The 22,128-nt window shown below is 42.8% G+C and overlaps 1 protein-coding gene and 1 pseudogene across 10 annotated transcripts in view; one reads left to right on the top strand and one right to left on the bottom strand.

Annotated features, from left to right (window-relative positions):
- Positions 1–11,232: 11,232 nt before the first annotated feature.
- Positions 11,233–13,303, top strand: LOC100423897 (protein C-ets-2 pseudogene; annotated as a pseudogene).
- Positions 13,304–14,441: 1,138 nt separating this feature from the next.
- The window catches only part of INTS6L (integrator complex subunit 6 like), a 62,807-nt gene continuing 55,120 nt past the window's right edge, over positions 14,442–22,128 (bottom strand). For 3 of the 10 annotated variants that reach the window (XR_013412575.1, XM_077987881.1, XM_028841803.2), the window contains 6 exons: positions 21,740–21,882; positions 19,519–19,753; positions 16,786–17,160; positions 15,803–15,896; positions 15,382–15,418; positions 14,442–14,710 (listed from right to left, as the gene is read on the bottom strand). Coding sequence is in view for 8 of the 10 variants with exons in the window: in XM_077987881.1 (XP_077844007.1) it covers positions 14,651–14,710; positions 15,382–15,418; positions 15,803–15,896; positions 16,786–17,160; positions 19,519–19,753; positions 21,740–21,882 (944 nt within the window). In the remaining 2 variants the exon portion in view is untranslated. 10 annotated transcript variants of the gene reach the window in all.

Raw genomic sequence — 22,128 nt, 5'->3', positions numbered from 1 at the left:
CCAGTAGATGACCCCCTCCTTTGCCTCTAGATGGAAGATGCTGAAGAGACCAAAATGGCCAGGTGGCAGCATCAATCTGTTTTCAATGGAGTCACTGTTGTGTCCCTTGTTGAAAGCATTTCTTCCTTTGGAACTAAGACTTCTAGTTCAGGAGAGCCTAAAGTAGGAAGGACAGGAAGCATGTATTCTAGTGGATCACTGAGGTGAATAGTGAGTAGGGACACTCCCAGTTATACCCCTTCATTCTAAGACTAATGAATCCTGACAACTGGAGAAAAAGCAGGCTATGTTGGATGCAGATATACAGCAAACACTGCTTCCTAAAAGTAATTTATTAGACCTGCAAGGTATTGCCACCTAGTTAGCAGTGTAACTGAGTTGTACAAGGTCATTCCACGTTTCTGTTTATCCAATCACTTTAACATAATGGGGGACACTTTGGGAGGCTGATTTGGAATAAAAAAACTATGAGACCAAGGCAGTATCGTGTCTTTAAAAAGATGATGGGGGATAGGGAGATATAAATAATAAGACCAGTGATTTCTCATGAGCATGGGGCCATAACTGCACTTTATTTTCTGGAAAGTGAGTGCCTTTTTTGGAGGTGATGCTGTGTGGGATACCATGATGGTAAATAAAGCATTTTCTAAGTGCACAAATGTTTATTTTCTGAAATTACTGTGGATGGGAAGGAAGATCCATATTCAGAATAAGTGTCTATTTGAGCAAGAACACAGTCCTGTCCCTTCCATAGTATAAGTGGTCCAGTGTAATCACCCGCCATCCGGTAACTGGCTAATCACACTGGAGACAGGTGCCATATAAGAGACTCAGTGTTGCCCTCCGTTCTAGAAGATTGTACTCTCAGCAATGACTATGTTGCAGAATTTTGCTTCTTAGTTCAACTAAAACTGAGTTCTTGTCACACGAACAGGAAAGATTAGGTTCGGGGACACATTGAAGGGTGAGGAGCTGAATTTATTGGTTGAAAAGGAAAAATAGGAAGGAAAAAAAAAACTCTCAGCAAAGCGAGAGGGAGTCCTGCTAACAGGCCCCCACCTCACAGATTGATTCTGGACCGCCACACGGGAACCAAAGAGACCAGGCTCCCCACCACCACCCCTGCACAAGACGCAAACTTCCCTTGGCCCCACACCCTTCTCCCAGTACACATGTCGCCATTATGAAGAAAGAATCAGCTGGGAAAAGGCTAGCAAACAGTGCCAGTTCTTCTTCTGGGTGTGGGTTTCATTCGGGAGCAGCAGTCGAGTTTCTCAACTTTCAGGCCGTTTTAGGCTTGAAGAAGGGGTTTCACCCAGGACCCTTGGCTGTCTCATGTCTCTATCAACTGTAGCCAGGTTGGCCTTGGTGAATGGAAGTCCATGCTACTGAAGCATAATCTCTATACCTGTCACCTTGGCCACTTTGTGAGCTCATGGGCTTATGACACCAGTGTTGGGGAAAGAGGCTGATTAATATCTAGATAATAGGTACTTTATCCTTCAGATTATTAAAATTCTGCTCTACTGAGGTTACCCTTTGCCGAGAACTCTCATGAGACCTAAGTATCTTCACATTGTATATCCATTTGGACTAGTCTGTCCACATATTTTTTCCCAGACCTCGTTGTCACAAATTTCCAATCACGTGTCCACAAAGTCCTTGAACATACAGCCAATAAAGGAGACACCGCCTATACATGGATACATACTGATAGGTCTGGCCATCTCTCCTCCACACAGGGGCACTGCTCAAACATCTTCCCTCTGGGAGGATTTCCCTTCCCCACTGTCCTTCAGAGCTGTCCCAGTTGGGCCTGTCGTAATGAAGCTGTCCACTTCTGGCTTTTGTGGTAGGCAGGCATTATGAACAGACTGAGTATTTGTGTCCTCTGAGAATTCATATGATGAAACCCTAACTCCCAATGGGACGATATTTGGAGGTGGAGCCTTTCGGAGGTAATTAGCTTTAGATGTGATCATGATGTTTGGGTCCCTATGATGAGATTAGTGCCCTTATAATTAGAGAAAAGGGAATTTGTTCTTCCACGCTTCTTCAAAATGTGAGGATGCAGCAAGGTGGCTGACTGCAAGCCAGGAAGAGGAACCTCACCAGAATTTGAGCATGCCGGCACCCTGATCTTGGACTTCTAGCCTCCAGATCCATGAGAAAGAAATGTCTGGTGATGAAGCCATTCAGTCTGTGGTATTCTGTGATAGCAGCTCGAGCTGAGACAGCTGTAGTCTGATTCCCCAGACTCCCCTCTCCTGTATACTCGATCAAGCACTAATCCAAGTACTGCTATGGTTGGATTTTGCTGGATAATTAATGTCTCAAGTCAGTTGACCCTGAGACATGAATGTGGTGCGGTTGGGCCAGACCTGGCAGGGTAATCCTTGAGAAGTACAGCATTTTCCTTACCAAGGAGCAGAAGAAGAGGTAAGAGAGTCAAAGCACAAGAAGGATGTGACACAGCAGGCCTGCTTTGAGGGTAAAGCCATGCTCCCAAGAAGGTATAGAGTGGCCCTAGGTGTTTAGTGCAGTTTCTGGATGACCGCCAGCAAAGAAATGGGAGCCACATTCCTACCACCTTAAGAAACTAGATCTAAATGAGCTATAACATGAATAAGCTTAGAAGTGGATTACTCTGCAGTCTCCACATCAGCATCCAACCGGCCTGACATTTTGAGTTGGCCTTGGGAGACACCCAGCAGAGACGCCGGTTGAGCCTTCCTGGTCTTGACTTGCAGAAGTGTGGATAATAAATATGCGTTGTTTTAGGCTGCCCAATTTGAGGTAATTTGTTATGTGGCAATAGAAAACTAATACACGTGCTGCCAGCCCATTATAAAGAAAGAATAGTAAGTAAGCCAGGCCTAGGGATTTTTTTATTGTTTGCTTTTGAGACAACTCTGTTCATAAGGGACCTCCCTTGGAGCCATCGGAGTGGGTTCAGAGCACTTTTTCTTTTTCTAGGTCAAACTCAGAAGTAGCAGATTTTCCAGTCATTAGCAGGTAAGTCACAGCAGCACACCTCAATGAGGTACATGTTACCATAATCAGAACCTAAGGAGGCCCACTATTTTGCCTGTCCCCTTTGAGTGGCAGGAAGGGTGAGATGTACCAACTTGCCATTCACCTGATAAATACTATGCTGACATGCCTCTGAGCACTTGACCACTAAATATTTTACTAAGTAAAAGGCCCCTGATTTTTTTTTGTGTGCAAATTGATACTTTGATTGTCATGTCAGTATGTATCAGTGTGTCTAGAGTAGTTGCTAGGTCCTGCCCAATCAACATAATGTCATCAATGCAAAGTAATGGTGTCACATGGTGGGAAGGAAAGGAGATCAAGATCCCTAAGGACTAGTTTGGGACATAAGTTTATGATGCAGGATGCTTTCCTGACTCCTTCACAGGACTCATGACAGGGGTGCCCAGCCACTTTGGCACCAGCAGGAGCAAACACCTTTTCCTTGGGTCCGCTGCACCCCATCCCTCATGGGAGGCAGCACATAGGCAAGTGAGTGTGGTAACCGGCCAGTTGCTTTGGCACTGGCAGGAGCAAACTCCGTGCAGGCACTATGGCACCATCCGGGTAGGACTGCCTGCAACCCCAAGGCCTGAGAGTGCGTGTTACAATGCTCTCTTAGCTCCGCCATCCACGGACAGCAGTGTATTATCAGCTTAGTGGGACCTTTGCCTCATTGCGGGGGTGGCTGCAAAGGCAAAGGGCCAGTGTGACAGCCTTTTTGGGTACCAATACTCGGTGGGTCCCAAATTCTTGTCTGGTACCCAAGAAGAATGAGGTCACGCAGACTAATCGAAGGATGGTGAGTGCAGAGAATTTTATTGTGCGATGAAAGTAGCTCTCAGCAGAGAAGGCAGCTGAAAAGGGGAGGGGAAGGGCAGGTTGCTCTCCCCTGAAGTCAAATCGCCTCTCTGCCTCTCTCCTCTGAAGTCAAGTTGCTTCTCCCCGACGTCTAGCCGTCAAGTCAGAAGTCAAGTCACCTCTCCCTGATGTCCAGCTGCTTCTCCTCTCTACTGGATGAATCTGGGGTCTTCACAAACATGGGACAATGGGCAGGGTGGGCCGTAGGTAGTTTTGGAAAAGGCAACATTCAATTGGTAAAAAGACATTATTCAGAAAGAACCAATTGGCAGGACGTGGCCAAGATAGGATGGAAGTTTTCACTTCAGGCTTTTCAGCTTGAGGGTGGGTTTCACCAAGGACCCACCCTTGTCTGCCTGGAGTTTCTCTGCCTCCTACCTGTATCACTTAGAGAGTTGATATAAGACTGAGGTAGGAAGGAAAAGGGTTTTCCTGGCCTTGCCAGCTGAAAGCAAACAGTTCCTCATGATCTTTAAAAAACATGTATAGAGAAAAAGGCATTCACATGACGTCACACACGCACACACACACACACAAACTTCTGTGTGAGTATAAATGCATATATAATGTTAAATATCTATCTAATGTTAAACATCTATCTGTCTACACAAAAGGGAGTTGTTATGTAAAATTGGCCTGATATAGTATTTTTACAGGACTATGCTGTCTGTATAAGGTTGTTATCTCGGTATAATACTGGACAAGGGGGAAAACATTTCTGGACTTGCTGAACCGTATTTTGTGCTAGAAGAATAGAGTGGAAGCACCTGGTGAGGGTGCGTTTGCCGAAATACTTCCCTCAGTAAGCAGAGAGGCTCTCACCCCAAATACTTGAGGCTCCTGGGTCTGGCCAAGGAGCAGCCCTATGCAGCAGGCAGGCTGGACATTTGGCTTCTTAGACTCTGTTCCAGCCCTAGCTGCCTATGACCTGGGATGTGTCTTTCCCTTCTTGGGGCCTCATTTGTAATATCTCTGGAAAATGGCAATCCTGGGATAACTGATGTCTGACGTTCCTTGTGGCCTTGACAGTCGTGTCTGGGTAGATTGCTTTCCCTGGCCACAAGAGTGGTGTGTTTCTGTAATTCCTTTATTCTAAAGACTTTTGAAAGCCACTTTGTTGGAACACCAGTCATTTCCCATCAGGAGCTTAAAGCAGTCCTCAGACACTCGTTATGATGTTTCCCTCATTCAACAAATGTTCCTTGAGGGTTTTCTAGTGCTGGTTCTCTCCTAGACGTTGGGGAGATGATGGTGAAAAGGTCACATGATTGGCATTTCACCATCTTATGCATCAGGGTGCCTCTGGTTGCAATGAGCAGAGAATCTGCCTGCCTGTGGGAGTGGCCCAGGGCGTCACACAGTGAGAAGCCTGCAGGGAAGCAGGCAGGGTAGGGCCAGGACTAGTTTCAGACGAATGAGGTAAAATTTTAGGGGAAAACAAGGCACTTGGTAATCAAGATGAGTAGTAGTTTGCCATAATTTTTCAAAAATCAAAATTAATACAAAACATCCATGATGACCGATATATCTAAATTTAAAATAAAGGCAGGATTTGACCTTGCACCTGCAGAGCCCTGAGCGTCGTGCACGTGGAGGGGACACATGGGTGCCACAGGCCTATTACTTAAAAACGTCTCATTTGCAATTTTCTGAGAAGGCCACTGCTTCCTTCTGAGGGAAGCTGGCAATTGTTCCCTTTCTATGCTCATGCAATCTGTAGTGCCACAGGGTGGAAAAAAAATAGTTTGATTTAATTACAAACATGTCTGTGCAATTTTTGACAATATTCTAAAGAACATTCAAGTGGGTCATGCAAATTTTATTCATTAAAATATTTGACTTTTCAGAAATGGAATTTCATCAAATATCAAACATTTTCTAAAAAAGTGTTCTTTCCTAGGAAAATAGCAATTATCAAGAAACTTTTGTACTTTATTCACTGAAGGCAGTTATGAAAATTACACTGGTGTTCACTTCATTTTTAAACAATTAATTTTCAAGAGTTTTTAAAAGTCAGGTTTGTTCAGAAGCCTGGTGTGAAACTTTTTTACTCTTTATAACTATTTATTTTTTATCTTTATATAAATTTTTATGTACATCGGTGTAATAAATAAATATTTTAAATCACACAAGTATCCATAATTAATATAAATTACTTGATTGTGTGTGAAAGAGCACATTTACTCTACACGGACTATATCATTTAAAAGTAAATATTTTTGTAAATTATGCTAAAATTATTTAGACAGTTAAGGCATCAAAGGTAAGTGGTATAATGTTCAATAATGAAGTACAATGCATGTGGAAATTCATCAAAATTACAGGAGTCACTCAGTTATGAGTTGACTAGAAGAAAGTATTGCAGCTAATGAAAATAAATGTTTTCCTATCATTGACATTATTAGAATATAGTTCCCCTCAAATCCACTGAAAACTAAGGAAACTTTTTGAAATTGTGAGAAGAAATTGAAGAGGAGTGTTAGATATTTCAGAAACACGTGGACTTGAGATTGAGCTAATGAAACAAAAGGGGTTTACTAGAAAAAATATGGAGAAGACCAAGAACAACATGCAGATTCTAATGTATTCATATAATGACTGGAGAATTTTTAAAAGACAGGTGTGTGGCCGGGCACGGTGTCTCACACCTGTAATCCCAGCACTTTGGGGAGCTGAGGCGGGAGGATCACTTGAGCCCAGGAGTATGAGACCAGCCTGGACACCATGGCGAGACCACATCTCTGCAAAACATACAAAAATTAGCTGGGTGTGGTGATGCACACCTGTAGTCCCAGCTACTCAGGAGGCAGAGGTAGGAGGATTGTTTGAGCTCAAGAGATCGAGGCTGCAGTGAGCTGTGATCCCAAAAGTGCACTCCAGACTGGGCAACAAGCGAGGCCCTGTCTAAAAAAAAAAAAAAAAAAAAAGTTTATTCCAAATAATATATGTCTTTATCTGGTTCTCTGTAAATAATTTTTAGCAGTAATGTGAGAGAATCTGATGTATGAAACTCAAAAAAGGGGGTTCACAGGTTGGAAGAATTGAAATAGAATTTGGAAATATGAGAATTTCCTGTTCCAGCATAATGCTTTTCCAAAATGGAGGTGTATTATGGTATGTATATGCAGACTCATAGCTTAATAGATGATGGTTTGCAGAAGGTGATGAAATCAGCAAAAGTGGTAGAATATTTTGGGGTGTTGTTGACGGCTGTTCTGAGACATTGGTTCTTGCTTTCTTAGTTTAAATGAATTTAAACAAGAGGCACACAGGAAAGGAGATGTAGCATATTGTAATTTATTGCAAAGAAAAAAGAATATTTTGAAAGTTAGCTGCAGAATACACCCTGAGAGTGACAAAGAGGATTCAGGGCTGGCTGCTCGTAAGGATGAGACAGCGTTGACTATTACTGGGGAAACTCCCCTTATGGGAGTCTTACATGATTATTCATAAGGAGGTGGGAAGATGTGTTACTAGTAAACATGTTCTGGGTGGTCCTCTGGGTGCACATGCCCATCCATGCTTGGTCATACATCACATGTCTCATTAGCATTTTAAATCTCCACCCAGGGGTGTGTTTTTTACTATTTACAATGAGCAAAGGGTCAGTTTGAGGATGGGTAAAATCAAAGTGCGCATCTCTCTACAGAGGAAATTCTCTACTGAAGATAGCTTTGCTTGAATGAGCTTAACTGCAATGTGAATGCTGAGGCTTATTGTGTTGGCTGTACGGTCCCTACGGTTGCTGCGTGCCAAGGCCATGGTCACTTCCTTGACTGCCTACCCTGCCTCAATTCCCCTCTAAGAGATCTTAGGGCCTATAATCATATGGGAGGTGGAGGGGCTAGGTCATTTCTTCTGAAGCTGCTTCCTGCTGAGTGGGGCGTTGTCCCTACCTAGCCTGGGCCCTAAAGTCTCTTCCTGCCTGATCTAACGCGGTGTGAACCATGTAGTTCACGGGACTGGTGGGCAAGAAGTGAGGTAGCTCATTAGGAGACCAAGGTTGAAAGCCTTTCAAAACCACCATGTGGACCTGAAATTGCTGTAAGGAAGAGAGTAAGAAATCAGCATTTTAAACAAAATCGGACCAAAAGTTAAAGCTTAAAATATGTTAATGACTGGCATTTTTAAAGGGAGCAAAGCAGACAATAGCTAATGCTTCCAGATTCCCATGGAAGTTAATAATGTGTATTGACTGTTGGGCCTGATATCCCCATTCTGTGGGCCAATGAGTTTGTCCCTGGAGATGTGCTAGGATGCCAGGCCAGTCTTATAACGGCCCACATCTGGCATATCCCCAAATTTTGGTATTTATGCAAAGTCAACAAGGTTAAGTTTTTGTTTGTTCGTTTGTTTTTGTTTTGAGACGGTGTTTCACTCTCGTAGCCTAGGCTGGAGTGCAATGGCACAAACTCAGCGCACTGCAACCTCCACCTCCTGGGTTCAAGCAATTCTCCTGCCTCAGCCTCCCAAGTAGCTGGGATTACAGGCATGTGCCACCACGCTCCACTAATTTTGTATTTTTAGTAGAGATGAGGTTTTCCCATGTTGGTCCGGCTGGTGTTGAACTCCTGACCTCAAAAGACCCGCTCGCTTCGGCCTCCCAAAGTGTTGGGATTACAGGTGGGAGCCATGGCGCCCAGGCCTGAGTTAAGTTTAGTAGTCTAACAGTATGGTTAATTACTTCCCCAGCAGACATGCCAGTGTCTCTAAAAGCCCTTAGTGTATGGCAGGCAAGTACCAAGAAAATGCAGATGTTACTTTTCTTTCAGATTGGCTTTATGTGGAATTGTGTTTTTAAATAGAAATTTTAGAGTCTCTATGGGTTGGCAGGTGTAATTAGTAGCTACTCTGGTTCCTGTAAAGATTTATTGCATAGTTAAATTCTGGTCATATGAGCCGGACTTGCTATTTCTTGAAACTTGACAGCCATTGCGGTGGTTGGTAGTACTTGCTAAGACCCTTCCATTTAGGAAGAAGTCGATTGCCCAGGGGACCTTCCTTCCAAGTTATTGATAGGAGCCAATCTCCAGGGAGGACTTGCGGGATGTTTTTCGTTTGTCCAGGTGAGGGCAGCACTGTATTGCTGTATTCCTGGATAGCCTGATGTACTGGGCTTAGATTTTTTATTTTTGTTATTTATTTATTTATTTATTTATTTATTTATTTATTTATTTGGATAGCAGAGTGTCACTCTATCTCCCAGGAAAGAGTGCAGTGGTGCAATCTTGGCTCACTGCAATCTCCGCCTCCCAGGTTCAAGAGATTCTCCCGCCTCAGCCACCTGAGTAGCTGCGATTACAGGCCCACCACCTCGCCTGGCTCATTTTTGTATTTCAGGGGTTTCACCATGCGGTCTCGATTTCCTGACCTCAAGTGATCCGCCCCCTGCAGTCTCCCAAAGTGATGACAGTACAGCCATGAATCACCACACCTGGTCCCTGGCTTAGATTTTGATTATACTGTATAGTAGATTGGGTTTCCAGTTTGATAAACAGGTCTAAGGTAAGGAAGGGTCTCCCAGAAGTTATTGCCAAAGGACTAAGTTCTGTCTTTTCTTTGGATGCCACTCGTATTCTCATGAGGGCTATAGGCAACAGAGAGTACCACGACTCAGAAGTTTCCTGGCACAGTTTTGCCAGGGTCTGCCTTAAAGTTTGATTAGTCCTATTAACCTTGCTGGTGGATTGTGGCCTCCATGAGGAGTGGAGATGATATTTAATTTCCGAAGCTTGGGCTATCTATTGGGTTGTAGTTGCAGGAAAACAGGGTCCTTTGTCGCTTTGCAAGGAGCAGGGGAGGTCAAATCCTGCTATGACCACTTTTGGCAGTGCATTGGCCACTTCTGTAGCTTTCTCTGTTCTGGTGGGGAAAGCTTCTACCCATTCGAGAATGGTGTCTACAAAAACTAAAAGATATTTAAAAACCTGAAAGTGGGTATTTGGGTGCACCGAATTTGCCAGTACTCATCATCATTGTTTGTTTGTTTCTTTTTCCAGAGATGGAGTTTCACTCTGTCACCCGGGCTGGAGTGCAATGGCGTGAGCTCAGCTCACTGCAACCTCCGCCTCCCCGGGTTCAAGCTATTCTCGTGCCTCAGCTTCCCGAGTAGCTGGGATTACAGGCATGCGCCACCATGCCCCGCTAACTTTTGTATTTTTAGTAGAGACAGAGTTTCACCATGTTGGCCAGGCTGGTCTCAAACTCCTGACCTCATGATCCTCCCGCCTCGGACTCCCAAAGTGCTGGGATTACAGGCGTGAGCCACTTCGCCCGGCCCTTGTTTTTTTGGTTGTTGTTGTTCGTTTTCCCCCAAGGTAATTTTGAGAGCAAAGTTCACAGGCCAGAGTGACCTTTTTTATTGTGGCTGTCAGGCCTGTACCTGTAAAGTTATGGTATATCCAGGTGGTTGTAGCATCCTGCCCATATGGATGGAATTATGTAAATTTTTGACAATTTGCCACTATGGGACTAAGGAAGCAAGAGCTTTTGGCCTACGAGCCACCAACCCTCAAGTGTTAGGCTCCTCTGATTTTCTTTAGCCCATGCTATTTCTTAGTGTAGTATAGTATAGGATGAATTTATACCAAAAGAATGGGATGGGCATGCTGCCTCATGCCTGTTATCCAGCATTTTGGGGTGCCAAGGCGGGCAGATCAATTGAGGCCAGGAGTTCGAGATCAGCCTGGATGCAAACCCCTTCTTTATTGAAAGTACAAAAATTAGCAGCATGATAGCATGTGACTGTAGTCCCAGCTACTCGTGTGGCTGAGGCAGAAGAATTACTTGAGCCCAGGAGGGTGCAGTGAGTCGAAATCAGGCCACTGCAGATCAGCCTGGGTGACAGAGTGAGACTCCGTCTCAAAAAAATAAAAAGTAAAATAAAATGAAGAGAATGGGCAGAGAGGAATAAGGCCAGCTGGGCTACAGCTTCCATAGTTACCATCCTATCTTCCCTGCCAGCCCTTGCATTGTCCAATGAGACTAGGAGTTTCCTTTTTGATGTCTCTGATCGTTTTTCCTTTTTGATGTCTTGATCCTCTTGCTTAAGATCATGCACAGCCTCTAAAAGATGCAGTATTTCTGTTCCATGTTCAATGGGGGAATCCCTTGCATTTAAAGACCCCATTCTTTACAGAAAGCAGCATTTTCTCCTGGTAACACTTTAAATATGTAATTACATGGCCTTCTGGCTTTCATTGCTTCTAATGAGAAATTGGTTGTTAATCTCAGTAAGGATCTTTTCTGACAGGTAATTTCTCTCTCACTGCTTTCAAGATTCTCTTTGTCTTTGAACAGTTTGATATAATGCTTTTCAGTGTGGATCTGTTTATCTCCCTTAGAATTCCTTGAGCTTGTGGCATGTGTAGATTCATGTCTATTATTAAATTTGGGAGTTTGGGGCCAATGTTTCTTTAAATATTCTTTATGCTACTTTGCTTCCTCTCCTTCTGGGTATCCTATTGTATATATGTTGTTAGGCTTGATGATGTCCCATAAGTCTCTTAAGTTACGTTCATTCTTCTTAATTCTCCTTTCTTTCTACTCCTCAGACTGGATAATTTCAATCAACTTATCTTCAAGTTCACTGACTGTTTATTTTGCCTGATCAAAGTTGCTATTGGCCCCTCCTCCTGCCTTCCTCCCTTCTTCTCTTCTCTCTCTCCTCCCCTCTTCCTTCCTCTCCCCCCTTCCGTTTTCCCTCAGCCATCCATCCTCCCTCCTTCCCCCACTGCTGAAGAGCATGCCACATGGGGGACGGGCTAGTTACTTGCTCCAGTGGCGGATGAGCATGGTGTCACCCCAGCCCTGAGTGCTGGGAGCCATCTGGCCTGCATCCAGCCTCCCTGATTGTCTCTTGTCCAGCCCCATGCCTGCACCTGTGTGCTCTAACACATTGCACACCGAGCAGCCATGGGCCCTGAGCAGCCACCACCCCGGTCATGCACCGGACTTGCCTGCAGTAGCACAATGAATGATTTTAGAATCAAGAATATGGACCACATAGCCCCTGTGGCTAACAGTTACGGAGGGACACTGAGGCACCAGCCAGGTTTTGACACTTTTTATGGGTCTCTGTTTGCTGTTTTTCACTCTCTAAATAAAAAGCAAACACTGTAAGAAGTGCCAACAGGCTTGGACTCAATTTCTCATGACTTGCCAACTGTACATTGCCCTTGTTAACTCTGTATAGCAAGGCTGTGATGAATCAAGCTTTAAAAGCTACCTTCAGTGGCTTCAAAAAGGAGAAAAAGTGCTTTGGCATTCCAAAGAAACCCTGGCTGTGGAGTGAGCAGCAAGTATGCCGGTGGCTTCTCTGCACTACCAACAAGTTCAGTCTGGTGAACGTGAATCTCCAGAGGCTTAACATGAGTGGCCAGGTATTGTATAACCTTGGCAAGGAGTACTTTCTGGAGCTGGTATTTGACTTTGTGGATGACATTTTCTGGGAACATCTGGACCAGATGACCGAAGAAAACCAAGAAAAGACAAAAGATCAATATAAAGAAAATTCATGCCTGAACTCAATTCCTCATTGGTTTAACAATACGTTAGGTTTTGGCATAAAGCAGGTACCCTATGGTATGCAAACACACAATTACCCCGAAGGCAGCCTCCTGGATGGCATGTGTCCAGCTTCTGCAACCAGCATGCCCAGCTCTGAACAGGAGTTTCAGATGTTCTCCAAGTCTCAGCTCAGCTCTGTCAGCCTCAAATATGCTCCATCAGTCAGGACTTTTTAGGCAACTTGAATTTGCTCACCAACAATTCTGGGAAGCCTAAAGACCACAAATCCCCTGAGAATGGTGCAGACATTTAAAGCTGTCTGCTTTTTTTAAACGTTTAAATCACGAAGCAGACAGCTTTGAGAGCTCAGGCACCTGGAACAGCCAGTCATCCTTACTGGATGCGCAGCAGGTTCCTTTTTTCGAGAGCTTCAAAGAAAACTGCAGCCAGTCTCTCTGCCTCAAAAAATTGACTGTGCATTTCAAGGATTACATCCAAGAGAGGAGCAACCCGGTGGAGCAAGGCAAACCAGTTATACCTGTGGCTGTGCTGTCCGGCTTCACAGAAAGTGGACCTGTTCACCTGCGGCAGTTTCTCCTGGAATTTTTGTTAAGACAGTCTTGCCAGTCATTTCATCAGCTGGAATAGGGACAGGTAGGAGTTTAAACTTGCCAACCCTGACAATGTTTCCTGCCAGTGGGGAATCAGGAAAAATAAGCCCAAGATGAACTACTAGAAGCTAAGCCTGGGTTTACACTACTATTAGGACAAGAACATCCTCCATAAGATGTCAGGAAACTGCTATATGTGCTGCTTTTTGTGTGACCTCCAAAACTTGCTGGGGTTCATGCCGGAGGAACTGTACACCATTCTGGGCTTCCAGCCCAACACAGAGGGCTGAGGTCTCTGGGACCACCATGAATCAGGCCAAGGCCCGTCGACTGAGTGGAAGTCCATCCTGACCAACTACTCCAAGGACCCAGGAAAGACACGAATGAATATGTCCAGGAACGTCTCCAAGAAGCAGTGGACTTATTGCATCCAAAACCACACCTCTTGACCAGGCTTTCTCTCTTGTGGCAGAGAAGGCAAAGCTAATACTACTCACAGTGCTTTTAAATGAAAATGGTCAAGAAACAGGCACTGGGAAGCCATCCTGGCTCCTAGCAGGCTATGGGAAGGGATGGTGCTGGCTGTTTGAGAGTCTCAAAGGAGCAAGCATATCATAAATGCACACAAATTATTTTTCCATTTTCTTTTGTGTTTTGCAACCAGGAACAGAAAATGCAAAAACTCCCTCTTTGTTTGAGATGGGTAGGAAGGTGGGAAGTAAACAGCCATGCCATTTCAGAGGTCAGTCTGTATATATTATTATTATTATTTGAGACAGGGTCTTGCTCTGTTGCCCAGGCTGGAGTTCAATGGTGTGATCATAGCTCACTGCAGCCTCCACCTTCTGAGCTCAAACAGCCCTCCCACCTCAGCCTCCTGAGTAGCTGGGACCACAGTTGCATATAACCATGTCCAGCTAATTAAAAATACATATATTTGGAGAGATGGGGTCTCACCATGTTGCCCAAGCTGGTCTTGAACTCCTGGGCTCAAGTGGTCCTCCCACCTTGGCTTCCAAAAGTGCTGGGATTACAGATGTGGGCCACTGCACCTGGCCTCAAATTTCTTTTGTACTCGGCCATTCCAAGGGTGGGTCGAAATGCCAAAAAGCAATCCTACCATGTTTCAATGACTTCTCTCCTAATTCAGGATTGACTTGGTTGCTGTAAACCTTTTACTGTATTCTACAGTTCCAATAAAACTTGATTCTGACAGGGTTTTTTTTCCAGTGTTTTCCATGTTTCTTGAAAGTGACTAGTCCCCAGGGTACTCTACTCTGCCATTTTCACTAACATCACTCAATTCTGTGAGTGATGTTTTGAAGTTTAAATCCTTATGTTAACATCTTGTTTAACAGCATACGCTCTTTTTCTGAAAGGAATAACAAATCACAAGAAACATATAACTAGAAATTTATCCAGCATTAATGAACTTGTGAAAATCAATAAAATGATTTATTTTATATATGCAAAGTCAAAATCTCTTTGTACACTTTAATTTTTGCAAATTCATACAAACATAACAATACTGCTCCATATAAACTTTGTATAAACATTAAAGGAAATATACACTTTTTTTGTTCTTCTTGTGCTTCCAAAGCACAGAATGTATAAGTCCATCTGAAGACTTTCTATCATCACATGCAAGAACAAATGTCAGAGGTTGGGGGCAGCCTCAAGTGCACTTTGTAATGTCTCTAGACAAAAGAGAAGAGAGTTGGAGGTAGATTGTTTGGTGACTCTCCCTGCCCCTTCCCACAGAGAAATAAGTTACCCGAATAGCAGCTTCTTACTTCTTTGATTCAAACTATCCTGAATATTGCATGGTTTAAAAGGCACAACTAGGCATTGTTGAAAACTTTGTTCAGCACACATAAGATTGCCATTTCTTTTCTGTACACCTATTCTTTCTGAAGGACACAGTAAGAGCACTAAGTTGCGCTCCACTTGCAGGTGGCCCCTAGCCACTCTGAGAATGCCTGGAATGGCAAAGTTCAAAAGAGTGACCTCTCATTACCTGCGGTAGGGGCAGCGGTGTTTACTGAATTTAGCCTGCTGAATTAATAACATCACCTTCCTCAATTGAGAAAAACAAAACAATTCATACTTAAAAAAATTATTAAGGCAAAAGCCCAGCTTTCACTGCCAGATAATCATAAAATTCAAAAGCCCCACTGCTCTTCTTAGCATCTGGAAGGCAATTCCCTTGACTCAAACATTTCTGGAGGCTTCAACAATATCCCATTCCATCCTACAGCACAGAAAACTTGTCATTTTTTTCTCATTGGTCTTTGCACTAACATGACGATCTGTTGTTGATGTGATTAATGTTGCTGAGAAGGTGGTGGGAATCTATTTTTTCTAGTACCTTCTCGAGGTACTGAATTAGGACTCGTCTTTTAAACCTGAGAATAAAGAGAAATTTTATTAACCAAAAGATACTTAAAGTACTCATGATGTTCAAGGCACTGTGTGGGATACAAAGTGAAGCTTACAATCTACATAGGAATATAAAGATTGTCCTCATGGAAAGATACAGTTTAGAGCAAGTACCAATAGTGGCAATTGAGGGCCCAAGCCTACCTGAGACTACGATAAAACTAGAAGGATGAATGAGTTGAGTTCAGGTAACATAAACCCAAATACTTCTGGAGACAACCTTAACTATGAGTGAGGGCCAGGGTTTGAGAAAAAAGCAAGGCAGAGCCTATTCCTCTCTTTGTCCTGCACTGGGCCCTACTGCTCTAAAAACAAAAATGAAAAACTGAAGAGTTCCTGTTTTTACCCACCTTGCAGCTTCCTTGATGGTAAATTCAACAAACTGTTTCTTCATCTCCAGAGGTCCTTGCACTTCTTCAAGCAAAATGAAAATTCTTTCATATTCTGAAGATATTTAAAAAACTTCAGTATTTTTATAAAGATGAAGGGGAAATAAAATTTAACTATTGTACATCCTTAGTAATTGTTCTTTGTAAGTGGAAAGTTAGATGTAGTTTGTATTTTAAACATTCGGATCAAAATATCTGCATGCATCTACTAGGGCAACTCTTGTTAACACTAACCAAACGTAGCAGGCTGAATAGCAGCTGCTTAAAATTGTCCACATTTTAATCCCTGGAACCTGTGAATATGTTACCTTATATGGCAAAAAAGACTTTACTTTGCTGGTGTAATTAAGTTAAGGATCTTGAGATGGGGAGATTATCCAAGTTTATGCATGTGGGCCCAATGTAAGCACAAGTGTCCTTATAAGATGAAACAGTAGAGTTAAGGTCAGAGAGAAAACATGTAAAGACAGGAGCAGAGGTCAGAGAGGAGAAAAAGTGCTAAGGGTGTTTTCATGAAAATGGAGGGAAGGGGCCATGGGCCAAAGAATACAGATGGCCCTTAGAAGCTCGAAAAGGCAAAGAAAGAAATCCTCTCTAGAACTAGCAGAAGGAATGCTGGTCTGCCAACACTATTTTGGCCCAGCAAAAATAATTTCAGAATTCTGACTTCCAGAACTGTAAGATAATAATTTGTATTGTTTTAAGCTAGGAATCTTTTGGTAACATGTTATGGCAGCAAAAGGAAACATTACAAGAAATAAGGGGAAAAAACAGGAAAATATATACTGTACCTTTTTAGCTAAAGCAAGAGGAATTGCCTTAAACTATGTGAAAGCCCAATATTGCCCCCAGTGTACCTCAAGGGGTAGTTTGAATCTATAGTGAATCATAGAATGAGAGAGACCTCCTGGTGCATTATTGATAGACGTTCTTTCACTACTTACTTCGTCCAAACTTTCGAACTTCCTTCATTAATTGATGTTTTATATCAGCATTGATTCCTTGTGCCATAGCAGGAGTGATTTGTAATGTATTTGGCATAGTTCCCAAAGTAGATGCTACTGGGTCTTTTTGGTCATCAACAGAGAGACTGCAGTTTTTGGCTCCTCCTACAAATGCGTTAATACCAGGTTTTTGAATCAGCTCATCTCTGCTGAGACTTGTGAAGTCATCAGATAGAGAATCCAATTGGTTGGGTGGCATAAGATCTCCTGTCATATTTATAAGCTCTGATGGAGCAGATTTTGACAGGAAGCCATCAGGTGTGATCTGACCATTTTCCATCTTCTCCTCATGGCCATCGTGAATGACAGTAGCATCTGGAAACCAAATGAAGAGGTTGAGCTGTGAGGTAAGTGTATTATGTCAGCCCCACAGGTATATCCCTCTGATGCTCGATTTCTAGGAAATTATCTCATAAAGCAGGAGGATATACCAGGTGGCGATCTGAGACCCCTCAAATTGAGGCCAGGACACATAATACAATAAAACCACCTCTTATTTTCTGGCCCTATGAATACATATGGAAACCAAGTAAGACAGTACAACTCTAAACACACATTCACAGATCCCTGGTACTCATGCGTTAGTGTCAGCTTGTTATGCTTTACAAGTTGAAAACAGCAAGTCTCACTTTATTTCATGACTTCTCAAATTCACATACAACCTGCCATGCTTTACTGAGCTGGAAGCCAGACAACTTGGATACACCACAAGCTGCCTCCTCTTTACATCAAATACATTCTGAGAAAATAGAGGCGGCCATTAGTGCTGAAAGTTCTATAACACACTCCATCACCAAAAATCCCTTTTAGTGTATTATCTTTCTAATTCTTCTTTTCTGTGTCAGAAAAGTGACTTTCTTTTCACTCCAGATGTGACACCTCTTTCATTTATTCATCGTCTGTGGCAGGCAGTGTGTCGGGAGCTGGGGATCAGCAGTAAACAGCCCGAAAGCAACGTTCCCTTGCCCTTGTGGAGCTCACATCCTCATGGGGCAGTCAGACAGTACATGCAGAATGAGCAAATGAAAGAAGCAGCATTGGGCTGGTGTTGGGGAAGCCATCTACAGGCCTTTGGGAGACAGCAGCAGAGGGAGCCCCAGGGGCTCCCGTGTTAGGAGAAGATGACAGAGGCCAGGCTGTGCAGTCTTGCAGACTAAAGCTGGTTCAGGGTCCTTTCTGAGTGCTTAGGAGAGTTGAGAATGGGTTTTCAGGAGCAACATGGCATGATGTGATATACATGTGGACATAATTATCTGGCCACAGGGTTAGAGAGTATATGATAGATGGGGGCTAGTTTAGAAACATGAAGCTGAGATAAGAAGGTATTGTACTAGCATGGTGAGAGGTCACAGCAGTGTGCACTGGAGGGATAGAGAGAAATAGTGGGATTTAGGGATGTTGAACATCAAGTTTCCTGAACTTGTGAAAGGTATCAAAGAGAGGGAAGAATAAGAGAAAAATCATGATGACTCTACGGTTTGTCACCTGAACCACTGGGTAAATAGTGCTGAAGTGTGGCAGGAGTCAGGGCACAACTGCCCTCCAGAGCATTCTTCCTGACTCTGGTTCAATGATCTCAGGTTGATCGCTTGACATTGATAAATATTAGCATTATTTACATAAAGGAAATCTGCAAACACTACAATCTAGAGCTTTTCTATGCTCCTCAACCCTGACAGATGTTAAAGCTTTACTGGCACATATCTGGATGGTGCCATTATCTGCAATGTGGAAGGCTATAAGTAGAGCTGTTTTGGAGAGGGGCAAGTTCAAGAGTTCAGTTGAAACTCATGAAACTTACTGAGTTTTATTTGTCTATTAGACACCTAAGTGGAGATGTATGTCCACAAGTAAGTCTGATTCTGAAATTGAGGAGCAAGTAATATTCTAGAGATATAAATATCAGAGTTGTTGAAACATAGATCAAATTTAGAGCCCCAAGACTGCATGGGGTCACCTAGGAAGAGAGTGCAGTGAAGAATAGGAGAGGTCCCAGGATTGAGCTTTGAGGCCCTATGATATTTAGAGGTGGAAAGAAAAGGCAAAACCAGAAAAAGAGGATGAAAGGGAGTTGCTATTAGAGGGAAAAGAAAGCTATGAGCTTATGGTGTCTGAGAACCCAACGTACCCATGGAGGAGGGAGTGAATAACTGTGTCAAATGCTGCAGAGAAGGAATGGCAATGTGCTGCAGACACTAGTGACCTTGATGAGAATGTTTCAGTGGGGTCAAGGAGGCAGATACCAGACTGCACTGGGTTAGAGCATGCATAGGTGGTGATAACACAAAGAGCAAGTGCAGATCCACTCTTGCCCCTACTGCCAGGGAAACCTGCTTTACCCTCCTCACCCTTGCAGCCACTACAAAAGGTCGCAGCAAACATGCTCACCTCTTTCCATTTCTCCATTAATTACTGTGATATTTACTTGCTAAGCAATGTATTCATCACTGTTAATTACTATATAATTTTTTCACCTTATGTAGATTGAGATCCTTGAAACAGGTTCTCTGCTCTCTGTGGGGATTATTGTACCTACCACATAGATGATTTAGTAATGGCTTACTTAATGAACACAAACTGAACATAAAGGAAGGAATACAGAAAGGAAAATAAAATTGTTTAGCGTTTTAGTCCTCTAGGAGCCATAAGGAAATCACAACCACTACTCTATACCTGTATGTACAAGGGTGGGTTTTATGAGGTTTGGATAAGATGGGAACCACGAGGCTGAGGGTGGTCCCTTTCCGCCCACATGGTTAGTTACAGTAGGTGGTGTTTGTGGTTTCCTCAACAGCAGGGACATACTCCGCCTTCTCTTAGATGACATAGGACTGCTGGGTTCCCCTGGACGTTTCACTTTGTTTTGTGGCCCTGCTACAAACTCATCTGCTTCATCAATCATCATTCCCTAAAAAACACATAAATGAACGTATTTCATTAAAGACCAAAATGCAACTATTATAAAACTGCAAGCACTCTTAATATGCATACATAATCAATCTTACATTGTATCACTGTCTTTTTTTCTTTCATTTTTTTAAATCCCATGCCAGATTAATATAATATAAATATTAATCATGGGCCGAAGATTTACCTTACCCCACCCCAACTTTGTTCTTAGAGAAATGCAACTCAATTTTAATCCAATTTAAATGGAACAAGGAGGAAACTAACATGCAGGATGTTGTTCCAAGCAAAACATACTACAATAATGATAAAACAGAAAGTATGCAAATAAGCAGCATTATTCAATCAAAATGAGAGAAGTACAAACCACTTTGCATCAACCCTTCATAAGGGAAATACTTTCCTTTTTTGTGCTTCAAACTCATATCATTAAACAACACTGATTATCACTGTACAGTATGCTACGTGTAGATGTTGAAAGGCAGGCAGGTGGAAAATGTAACTCCCCCGTCTGCAGCCTCACAGGGATTCAAATATGCCCACTTTGATGCTGGGCAGGCAGTGAGGAGGCTTTTCACTCTTGGGGGTAGATAAAAGATGAGAGGCAGCAGTGTAGAAGTCTAGCCAAGAGCTGTTCTTGTCCAAAGACAATCCAAGAACATGTGCCCTTATTATTTGAATAAAATCATATTAAATGACTTTTCCAAAGGATTTTTTACTCATAAACAATACAGAAAGGGTAAAACATTTTCACTGAGAATTTACTATATGCCTGTTCATGTTGTAAACAGTGTACATGTACTCATTTAATATCATGCAGAGTTCTATTAGTTAAGTGTAATTTTTATTTTTTATTTTTTATTTTTTTGAGATGGAGTCTCACTCTGTCGCCGAGGCTGGAATGCAATGGTACGATCTTGGTTCACTGCAATCTCCGCCTCCCGGGTTCAAGTGATTTGCCTGTCTAAGCCTTCTACAGTAGCTGGGATTACAGGCACCCACCAGCATGCCTGGCTAATTTTTGTATTTTTAGTAGAGACAGGGTTTCGCCATGTTGGCCAGGCTGGTCTCGAACTCCCGACCTCAAGTGATCTACCTGCCTCGGCCTCCCCAAGTGCTGGGATTACAGGCGTGAGCCACCTCGTCCAGCCTAGTTAGGTGTAATTATTATCCCCAGTGCTACAAAATGAGGAAAGCGAAGCACAGAAAGATAAACTGAGGATTTAGGTGAGGTGGACTACCATTTAATTGAGGATTGAGGTGAGGTGGAATACCTCTGAATCTAGTCTTGTCACAAAAGAGATTATTGTGTGGTCTGGGCCTTAATACCAATGGTCTCCTCCATGAGTGCAGCTATAATCCCATCTGTCTTCATGCTTTAATAGGTAAGTCAGTATATCTCTCTCACACTCACATACACACACACACATCCCACATTTAGATTTTTAGTAGGACCATTCAAGTAAAACAACATCACTTAGTATTTCATATTTCAAGGGACGCATTCATCGTTTTCTAGATCAAGCACTACAAATATGAACCATGGGAACAGGAAATAAACTGTGATTTCGATATTAAAGAAATTAGTGTGTGGTGGGATGAATATATACTCTGGAGTGAGAAAGACGTGGATTCTAATCCTTGCTCTTATGTGCTGTGTCACAGGTAAGGCATTTGACCACTGCAGCCCTTGATTTCTCCCTTTTAAGGGGCAAACAATAGCATTCGTCTTACAGAACAGTTGTGAGCATTAAATGAGATCATTTAAAACACCAGCTCCTACTAGTACCCAATACATGGCAGCTCTGACTTTATTCAACCAAAACACTGTTGCATCAGGAGGCTCCCACTAAGAGCCTAGGTGTCATATTTTATTGTTTAAACAAACAAATGGAGAACCTCTGATTTGTATTCATCTTGCCAAAAAGAAAATAATTATATAGCAAGAATATCCCAATTTAGGCAGACATAGGCATAGGTATCCTACCTTCTTATCTTGTTTAAATGGATTGCCAAAAGTATGCAGTCTTTTGGGTTGGTCTGGATCAATCTCTCGTAGCGGAGAAGCCAATGTCTTCAGATATTCCTGATAGTTACCCATTTGTGCAACTGGAACACTATGAAGGGAATCTGCAAAATCACAGGAAAAGGAATTGATGCTTATAGCTGAAGCGTATGGTCCTTTTGAGAAGACATCATAGTTTGGTTTAGCAGTGTGTCTTGGCATCAAATAGTATTTAAAGTCTCGAATCTAGCATTCTAGGATCTAGAATCATCTCTCTTCACCCCAATCATAACTTAGTCTTACCATTACTACTGCCTACAGGCTCACATCGCTAGGATTAGAACAACTCCCTTGCCTTCAAACCAGGTTTG

The sequence above is a fragment of the Macaca mulatta genome, chromosome X (assembly GCF_049350105.2).
Source record: "Macaca mulatta isolate MMU2019108-1 chromosome X, T2T-MMU8v2.0, whole genome shotgun sequence".
Classification (NCBI taxonomy): Eukaryota; Metazoa; Chordata; class Mammalia; order Primates; family Cercopithecidae; genus Macaca; species Macaca mulatta.
This window is presented reverse-complemented; position numbering and strand designations above follow the sequence as displayed.